Here is a 9,941-nt window from a genome sequence, read left to right as displayed (position 1 = left end):
ACATGAAGAGCACAGTAACCTGACAGCAGGTCAGTGTGTGTGTCTAAGTAAACAGATGCTCCAAGCCAGATTTCTACACTCCCTTGTGCAATGATCAGTCAATAAAACATGCCTCTTTGAGAACACACGCACAGACTGCTCTCTAACACTATCTACTTCTCAACATACAGTATCTCCCATCACTATATCACATTAAATCTATTAACTAGCCAGACACAGGATGCATTTTAGACAGCTTCGACCGCAGGTTATCACACCATATTACTACTGTTAACGCTGCAGGAAACAGCAGTGAAAATAGCATGTTAATATGCAAACTGCAAACAAGGCTACATAAAGGGGTAACAGGGTTTTATTACACAAGACAATGACGTAATAGTCATTTAAATCAAATACAAATAACATTACAGCTGTATAAAATGTACAACCACAGCCTATAAATATCTGAAGGTTTAAAAAACAGATTGCATGTATTCACATTTGAATTAAAAAATAGCAATTTGTCTTATAAAAATACATTATCAATCAGAAAAAAAATTATTCATAGAGGAGATAGGGAAAGGACAGATAAAGAGAGAGATGGGGTGAGAAATAGGCAGATGGAGAAAGGACAAAGATGGACAATAAATTACACAGATGGCATGGCAGCTTTGAGAGAACTGTTAAAGGGAGAGGAGAACATGAAATGCCACTTTCAAAATAAACTGTAAGAAATGATAAACCCCGTTCAGCACTGAATTTACAGACAAACAAAAGTGCAGCACCGTTATGAATGGATATGATGCCAGAAAGCACATGGCAACCATGAGATTTGATTTTGCAAGTTGTTTTTGCTCTGTAAAAGTATGCGTACGTGCCGGACTGTCTTAGTGTATTTGTGGGTCACTGTGGGTTATGAACACTTCCACACGCACACCGCCAAACTTCCTCCAAAGAACATGTAAAGCAGGTTCTTCACTTCGTGGGTAATCTCAAAACCGAAGCCCTCGCCAATCACCACGTGCCAAGAGCTTCCAAACTTCTTATCCATCGACTCCTTTATCATTTTAGCAGCACTCTGTTGAGAAAGAAAGACTGTTGACACTGCTGGACATTGTTAGTCTTAGGGATGTGCCACGGTGGTCGACTAAACGACTAGTTGTCCAACAACTGACAAGTTGCCGACTACTCACATTAATATTTTTAGTGGTGGTGGTTTTAATGGGAGACACAATTCTCAAATTAATTGAGAGACATAACACATCTGAATCGTGAGTCATCTGGAGTACTTTTATGTTGCCCTTATGTGGATTTTGGAGCTTCAAAATTTTGGCACCCATTCACTTGCATTGTATGGACCTACAGAGCTGAAATATTCTTCTAAAAACCTTTGTTTGTGTTCAGCAGATGTATGAAAGTCATACACATCTGGGATGGCATGAGGGTGAGCAAATGATCACAGAATTAGAATTTTTGGGTGAACTATCCCTTTAAATCCTCTGCTGTGAGAATTGTTCCCATATTTGTGAGATGCTTTGGAGAGATTAAAGTCTTTAGCTGATTCTGTCTGACACTGCTTAAATAAATAGTTGCAGCAAAAAAGGTTTAAACTGCTTGATGTCGTGAACTAGATGTGCACCCGCATTGTTATCTGTGCAGTTTTGCACTTTTGAATTTGCCGCAAGGATCATCCTGAGACTCCCAAGTGCTCTGGTCACATTGAAGCATGCCATTCTGTGTTCAGGATGCACATAAGTAGCTTTGTGCTGCTCAGTATTGGAGCATTTCTTATTTCTTACTTCTCTTACTTTGATAGTTTTGTACAAAAGGATGTTACAGTTATTTAGCTTATATTTTTGGTGAATATACATTAGTTACCATGTTGAAGTGCAGCGCTCAGCGTCCGTATATTCCTCTGAAACGTGTCTGATCGGGGTCACGTGAACATAACAGAGGCTAATTATACATCATTATCCATAAACCAAATAGTGGACTACTCATTCAAACAATCGACCAACTAGACGATTATGAAAATAGGTAGTTTTGCACATCCCTTGTAAGTAAGCACATTTTAAAAATGAATGAGAGTGTGAATTTTTATTTTATTTTTTTTAAACAGAATTTTGATTCACTTCAACTGAAGAAAAAAAAAAAGATTCAATGAAAGTGAAATTCTGCCTAGCATCTCCTTTTGTGTTGCACTGAAGAAAGATAGTCATACAGGTTCGGAAGAACATGGGGTTGTAAATGATGACTATTTTTTATATATCTCTTTAAAACTGAGAGAATGCAGTTAGAAAACCATCCACTGCACTCACACATACCTCATTATTAGAGGCAAACTTCTCACAGGCTGTAACACAGAGCTCCATGGTCTCTACTCTCATCTCTTCAGACATGTCTGTATGCTGTGGGAAGTAAAAAGCAGGCAGTTTGTTTTAAGGGTTTGTAAATTCTCTCATCATTTATTCACTCTCATGCCATCCCAGATGTGTATGGCTTTCTTTCTTCTGCAGAACAAAGATTTTTAGAAGAATATTTCAGCTCTGTAGGTCCATACAATGTAAGTGAATGGTGACCATATCTTTGAAGCTCCAAAAAGTACATAAAGGCAGCATAAAAGTAATCCATATGACACCAGTGTTTAAATCCATGTCTTCAGAAGTGATATGAAAGGTGTGGGTGAGAAACAGTTCAATATTTAAGTCCTTTTTTACAATAAACCTTCACCTTTGACCAGCCTTGACCAGTAGGTGGCGATATGCGCGAAGAATGCGAATCGTCAAAAAAAAAAAAAAAAAAAAAAAAGACAGATGTGAGTTTGAAAGTGGAGATTGTAAAAAAGGACTTAAATATTGATCTGTTTCTCACCAACACATATCAAAAGCGCTTCATGATATGGATTTAACCACTGGAGTCGTATGGATTACTTTTATGCTGCCTTAAGGCCTATTCACACCAAAGACTTGATGAATTTGCAAGACGAACTGCTGGCGAAAGGTCTATTCACACTGAGATTGTGATGGATAAAATGAAAAATAATTTTATTCCTGTAAAGTAGACAGCACTGTTCCTCAAACATATTTATATTGTTTACCTGCTCAGACTTTATTCAGCTGTCTGTGCATAAGATTATACATTTAATGCTGTTAAGGCATTTATTTATTTGGCATATCTGTTTCATTGTTATCTCCATGTTTTTGATGCATTTTAAGGAATATAGAATCTGTGTTTTTTAAACGAGTGAGATGAGTAAAGAGCGCTGTTGCATAAATATATGTACTCTTTATATTTCTACATGTATTTTGCAACGAGTATATTCCAAACGGACCCCCAAACCCAAATTCTCTTTTTTTAGTGCTGGATAATATTACACAATATAAATTATATTATCCATTATTTTATATATAAAGTGATATAAATAAATGTAGAACAATGTTCATTAAGGAAAAAACAGGTATAGACAATATGATGCATAACATTAAAAATTATATTAAAGAAAACACAGGCTCATGGGCTTTTCTTTATTTAATTATTGCATATTTGTATTGAATTCAGGTTGTCTTGTGCGTGGTGAGAAAAAGAGCAACGTTTCTGGAATAAGTTATGCGTTTTATTATCCTTTATTATGCTAAGAGCTTAATCCAAACAAATTGCCAAACCTCACTTCTATTTAATGCCTAGATAATATAAAAGGTACAGTGATACACATATTAAATAATGTACAAGAAAACCAGGTATATTTAAAAATATGAGGTGTCAGCACAGTACATAAATGTTCTAAAAAATATAAAAATGTGCTTGCATATTTGCATTGAATTGTGCATGAAACGAGTACATTTAGAGTATGGACATTTATAATACACAAATATTTATTATAGCAGACTTTCAAAATCAGACTGGGTTTATGTTTTAAGTACAAAGTGTTCATTAACTACAATTATTAAGTTTAAATTTTTCAGGGGTGTGTATCAGCTGCACGTCCAATGTTGTTGTTTTTTTTTTCAGTTGATTAGCGCTGGATTGAGCAGCTGCAGTCAGTTTTCAAAACAGTCTGAAGAAAAAAAATATGGGGACTGCTCTCCGTAAAAAAATTCTAAATTGGATTGTCGGCAGATGATTTGTCAGACCCCATGTGGATAGCGCCATAGGAATACAATGTTCCTAGTCAAAAGCTTGTTCGGAACGAACATTCGCACCGGGAAAAAAACGTACTTGGTGTGAATAGGACTTTAATGTGCTTTTGATCACCATTCACTTGCATTGTATGGACCTACAGAGCTGAAATATTATTCTAAAAATCTTCTTTTGTGTTCTGCAGAAGAAAGAAAGTCATACACATCTGGGATGGCATGAAGGTAAATAAATGATGAGGGAATTTTCATATTTGGGCGAACTATTCCTTTAATGCATGTCTTTGCTTTCCTTACAAGAGTCTGGTGAACACAGTGATAGCATATTACAAGATGCCATTTAAAGCCCACTTTTTAGTGTGCAGTGAAGAGTCAAATCCATTCATGCACCAGAAAGGCCGGGTTTTACCCGTATGAGAGGGAAGCTGTGCAGTCTCTTGAAGTCTGCCTCATCTTTCTTGATGTCAGCTGTCTCTGCCATGATAATCTGCTCTGGATGAAGAAATAAGGACAGATATGAAAGTTTCAAATAATAGGTCATATACCTAATGCATCCAAGCCAAATATTTCTAGGGCTAATGAAACTGTGGCAGATGGATCATTAGCTAGCTAACGGTGAACAAACAACAGTTTCAATGTAATTATTGCTCAACTAAAATAATACTTATAAGAGTATATATGTTTAGCCTAGTAGATGGTTACTATGGCTATAGTTTATATATATATATATACATATATACACTGTGTGTGTATATGTGTATATATATATATATATATATATATATATATATATATATATATATATATATATACACACACACACACACACACACACTTGAAGTCAGAAGTTTATATACACTTAGGTTGTCATTAAAACTCATTTTTTTAACCACTTCACATATTTAATATTAGAAAACTATAGTTCTGACAAGTCATTTAGGACATCTACTTTGTGTATGATACCAGTAATTTTTCCAACAATTGTTTACAGACAGATTGTTTCACTTTTAATTAACTATATCACAATTCCAGTGGGTCAGAAGTTTACATACACTAAGTTAACTGTGCCTTTAAGCAGCTTGGACAATTCCAGAAAATGATATCAAGCCTTTAGACAATTAGCTTCTGATAGAGGTGTACTGAATTGGAGGTGTACCTGTGGATGTATTTTAAGGCCTGCCTTCAAACTCAATGCCTCTTTGCTTGACATCATGGGAAAATCAAAAGAAATCAGCCAAGACCTCAGAAGAAAAATTGTGGACCTCCACAAGTCTGGTTCATCCTTGGGAGAAATTTCCAAATGCTTAAAGGTATCACATTCATCTGTACAAACAATAGTACACAAGTATAAACACCATGGGACCACACAGCCATCATACCGCTCAGAAAGGAGATGCATTCTGTCTCCTAGAGATGAGTGAAGTTTGGTATGAAAAGTGCAAATCAATTCCAGAACAACAGAAAAGGACCTTGTGAAAATGCTGGAAGACAAAGGTAGACAAGTATCTATATCTAAAGTAAAACGAGTCCTATATCGACATAATCTGAAAGACTGCTCAGCAAGGAAGAAGCCACTGCTCCAAAACTGCCATAACAAAGCCAGACTACAGTTTGCAAGTGCACATGGGGACAAAGATCTTACTTTATAGAGAAATGTCCTCTTGTCTGATGAAACAAAAACTGAACTGTTTGGCCATAATGACCATCGTTGACCAACCGTGAAGCACTGGGATAGCAGCGTCATGTTGAGGGGGTGATTTGCTGCTGGAGGGACTGGTGCACTTCACAAAATAGATGGCATCACGAGGAAGGAAAATTATTTGGATATACTGAAGCAACATCTCAAAACATCAGCCAGAAAGTTAAAGGTCGGTCGCAAATGGGTCTTCCAAATGGACAATGACCCCAAGCATACCTCCAAAGTTGTGGCAAAACGGCTTAAGGACAACAAAGTCAAGGTATTGGAGTGACCATCACAAAGCCCTGACCTCAATCCGATAGAATATTTGTGGGCAGAACTGAAAAAACTTGTGAGCAAGGAGGCCTACAAACCTGACTCAGTTACACCAGTTCTGTCTGGAGGAATGGGCCAAAATTCCAGCAAATTATTGTGAGAAGCTCGTGGAAGGCTACTCAAAAGATCTGACCCAAATTAAACAATTTAAAGGCAATGCTACCAAATACCAACAAAGTGTATGTAAACTTCTTACCCACTGGGAATGTGATGTAAGAAATAAAAGCTGAAATAAATAATTCTCTCTACTATTCTTCTGATATTTCACATTCTTAAAATAAAGTAGTGATCCTAACTGACCTAAGACAGGGAAAATGTTCTACGATTATACATCAGAAATTGTGAAAAACTGAGTTTAAATGTATTTGGCTAAGGTGTATGTAAACTTCTTTCTTCAACTCTGTGTGTCTGTGTGTGTGTGTGTGTGTGTGTGTGTGTGTGTGTATATATATATATATATATATATATATATATATATATATATATATATATACTACATATAAAGTTCTGCACACTTATAAAGATAATATTAGCTTTGTTTCGAAAAGCAAACAACAGCTAGCTTGCTAGCATTCTTAGCTAACCTGGTTGGCTAGGTCGCTGTGTCCGGTTTCCATTAAAGTGTTTTCATGACCTAGTTTTAGAACGATGCATAAAAACTAAAGCTGGAAATGTAAATAAACATTTACGTACCGTAATGAAAGAACGCTGAAGTTCGATGGACTTAAACCTACGTCGCTAAAGAGACATGTCGACCATGGCAACTGATGCTAGCCACTCCAACGCGACAGCTGTGTACGTAGCCCCGCCCCTCAACTTCGTGCATTTGTAGTGATTGGTCGGAGGGCGTGTCCTTCATTCATTCGGTCTGCTGAAACTGTGGTCGCTTCCTTTGTGTATCCTGGTAAAGGTTACTTTAGAACATTTATATGCGATGTATGTAAGATAAGATATGTCAAGGCGAGTTATGTGCTACCAAAATGCGAGAATGTGAACTAAACATCGTTAATTACAAAAGCCATTGTTTTTAAAGGAATAGTTTAAAATTATTTTATTATTATTATTATTATTTTTTTACTTTCTTCCACGGAACACAAAGGAGATACTAGGAAGAATGTTCATGATGTTATTTTCCATACAATGATAGTGAATGGTGACAGGTTTTGTTAAGTTCCAAAAAAATAAATAAATAAAATAAAAAAAAGTGAAATAATTAAAATAATCCATACAATTTATGCACTGTATTTCAAGTGTTTGGAAGCCATAAAATAGCTTTGTGTGAGGAACAGAAAAAAAATCAAGTTGTACTCATTGAAAATCTTATTTGTGCTTGTGCATATTTAAACTTGACACGCAGACACTTTTCATGTGTGCTGTAATTGATTCTAACACACTAAGTTTCAATATAGGGGAAGATTTTCATTTTGGTTTGTTCCTCATGTAACTGGTCCTTCTCAACCCACTCCGAGCGGGATTCAAACCGGCATCAGCAGGCATGGGAGGCGGGCGCACTAACAAGGAGGTTAAATGCTACAGCCCCTAGTGTCAGTCTCTAGTGCGCCTTTTGAGGGCAGGGTAGTGAGGTTTACACATACAGTACAGCTATCATGTACCAGCTGGCCCCGTTGCACTCACACAAAGTTATCATTTGGATTAGAGGTCTGAATGGACGTGTAGTTGAAGACCGAACCCGGCCCGTACCCAAGACTGTGTGGCCCAACCCTACTTGACTCAACTGGTAGTCAAATTTTTTGCCTGAATTCGAAATCACAAAAGGGAAAAAACTTTGGTTTACCATTTATCAAGTAACAGTCACATGAAGTCCTCTTTGCAACCTGAACTTCTTCAGAACGTTGAATCTTTGTGACAATGAATAAAACAGAATGCAGGTATCACAAGGTGAGTTTTAAAAAATTTAAGTTCTTATTAACTTCACCAGTATCTAAAAATGTGACGGTCCCGCACGAGGTGCTGTAAAAAAAAAAAAAAAAGCGAGATGCAGCACAACGTCCAAAGACATCCATCCAGCGTGTTTTTACAAAGAAAAGCAACTGAAAAATACATTCGGTGTGAACCCTAACTCTTCTGTTGGCTTCCGTTGTTTTTCATTCATTGCAAACCCAAACCCAACCCGAACCCGAAGATATTCTTGAAAAACCAACCAGAAACCCGAAGGTTTGGATTCGTATGAAATAGAGAGCACATATTGTATGGACAATGGCTTTTATGGGACTTTTATGGTGCATTTATTGTCCCTTTTGGAGTTTGACAGCCCCTGGTCACTATTTGTTTTCTTTTTAAGGAAAAGAGCAGTGTGAATAGTCTTCCAAATTTCTCCTTTTCTCCAATCCAAAGAAGAAAGAAAATCATTCATGTAATGACATGAGGGTTAGTAAATTATGACAGGCTTTTTATTTTTGGGTGAACTACTCCTTTAAGCTTAGTATTTTGATGAGCACAGATGCTAGCTTTGACGTGCCCCTGTGTAACCCCAATGCAGTCTGAGCAGGATGAATCCTGCAATCTAAATAAACAGCAGCTTCAGAGGTGTTTTGCTACATTGGTCCCATTACATTTATCTCTGTGCTGTTTTTTTTTTTTTTTTTCTCTCTCCCTCACTCTTCACTGACCTGTATTAAGCTTCAACTACATCTGTGCCCAGTGGGTGATTTCGCCTCTGCCCCAGATAACTGATACATGGAAATTAGACCGGTCAGAGATGCAGCACTGGTGCTCTGCATTGATTGAGATGTAAACTAAACACATCTATAGATTCTTATTTATTTTATACATACAATATACAGTATATATAATATGTTTGTAATTTGGGGGATATTATAACATCTCATTGGAGCAAGAGTAAAATGGCAGGTGAAGAATTGTGCCTTTAGAGGTGAGGAGAGGAAAAGAGAGGAGAGATGGCTTGCGACAGATGGGAAACTGTGAAAATGTACTCTAGAGGGTGGCTGTGCTCTGGGGATAAAAAGCATAGAACAAAATGACACTTACAGAGGGTTAGTACCTAAAAAAAAAATAAAATAATAATAAATAAACTGTTTCCAATTGCCACTTTATGAAAGTGTGGAATAGATGCTAGATTATGTCATGTACAGGGTTGGGAGGGTTACTTTTAAAATGTATTCCACTACATATTACAGGATACATGCTGTAAAATGTCATTTGTAACGTATTCTTTTAGATTACTCATTGTCAGTAATGTATTCTAAATACTTTGGATTACTTCTTCAGCACTGGTAGATTTTTTTCACTTGTTTTAACTTTAAAAAATCTGGCAGTACATTAAGACAAAATACACATGTTAAAAATGCATTCTCTAAAAAGACAATATCTTTTGCAGTGTTGTTTCTAAACAAGATAAATCAAACTGATCTTGTTTTAAGGATTTTTTTTTATATTTTTACAGAATAAACAATACAAAAATTCTCGTCAAGAATATGATTTTTGCCCTAATATCAAAGGTCTTAATATATAAAAAAAATTATGATCTAATGTGGATTTTCTTGATAAAAAAAAAATAATATGATCGTGTCTGGTAACATGTGCATGTAAAATGGCTAGAAAAAGCATTTTAGCTTAGCATAAAGCTAAATGTTCATGTGACAATTTACACAAGGTTTATTTCAATTTCTTCTGCTCCAAACTTACTTCAAACTTACTTCTCTGTCTGCACGTATGAATGTAACACTTCATAAGAAAGTGTTTCACGCTGTTCAATAACATGACATGGAACACATGACTATAAAACAGTAACTAAACTTCCAAAATAAAAGACATTAACACAAAACATGAACAAA

General features: G+C 36.2%; 1 protein-coding gene across 3 annotated transcripts; it reads right to left on the bottom strand.

The window, feature by feature from the left end:
* Positions 1-334: 334 nt before the first annotated feature.
* On the bottom strand, positions 335-6,936 carry LOC127439184 (dynein axonemal light chain 4). Of its 3 annotated transcripts, XM_051695319.1 has the most exons (5): positions 6,820-6,932; positions 5,293-5,435; positions 4,522-4,604; positions 2,304-2,387; positions 335-1,057 (listed from the first exon to the last, which is right to left on the bottom strand). In XM_051695319.1, the coding sequence occupies exons 3-5, from the start codon at positions 4,591-4,593 to the stop codon at positions 893-895; spliced, it is 321 nt and encodes a 106-aa protein (XP_051551279.1). In that variant the 5' UTR covers positions 4,594-4,604; positions 5,293-5,435; positions 6,820-6,932; the 3' UTR covers positions 335-892. The 3 variants fall into 3 exon arrangements, with proteins under 3 accessions (XP_051551279.1, XP_051551278.1, XP_051551277.1); XM_051695318.1 differs by lacking the exon at positions 5,293-5,435 and having other exon boundaries at positions 4,522-4,599; positions 6,820-6,936; XM_051695317.1 differs by lacking the exon at positions 5,293-5,435.
* Positions 6,937-9,941: the final 3,005 nt, after the last annotated feature.

This window comes from Myxocyprinus asiaticus, chromosome 50 (genome assembly GCF_019703515.2).
Source record: "Myxocyprinus asiaticus isolate MX2 ecotype Aquarium Trade chromosome 50, UBuf_Myxa_2, whole genome shotgun sequence".
Classification (NCBI taxonomy): domain Eukaryota; kingdom Metazoa; phylum Chordata; class Actinopteri; order Cypriniformes; family Catostomidae; genus Myxocyprinus; species Myxocyprinus asiaticus.
The sequence above is the reverse complement of the archived record's forward strand: the minus strand, read 5'-3'. Positions and strand labels throughout refer to the sequence as shown.

Excerpts from the sequence above, each read along its gene's own strand:
- LOC127439184 (XM_051695318.1), bottom strand. The coding sequence starts at position 4,593 with ATGGCAGAGACAGCTGACATCAAGAAAGATGAGGCAGACTTCAAGAGA. Across the intron at positions 2,388-4,521 it reads ACAGCTTCCCTCTCATACGG|CATACAGACATGTCTGAAGA; the intron begins GTAAAACCCGGC and ends TACTTCCCACAG. Across the intron at positions 1,058-2,303 it reads AGTTTGCCTCTAATAATGAG|AGTGCTGCTAAAATGATAAA; the intron begins GTATGTGTGAGT and ends CTTTCTCAACAG.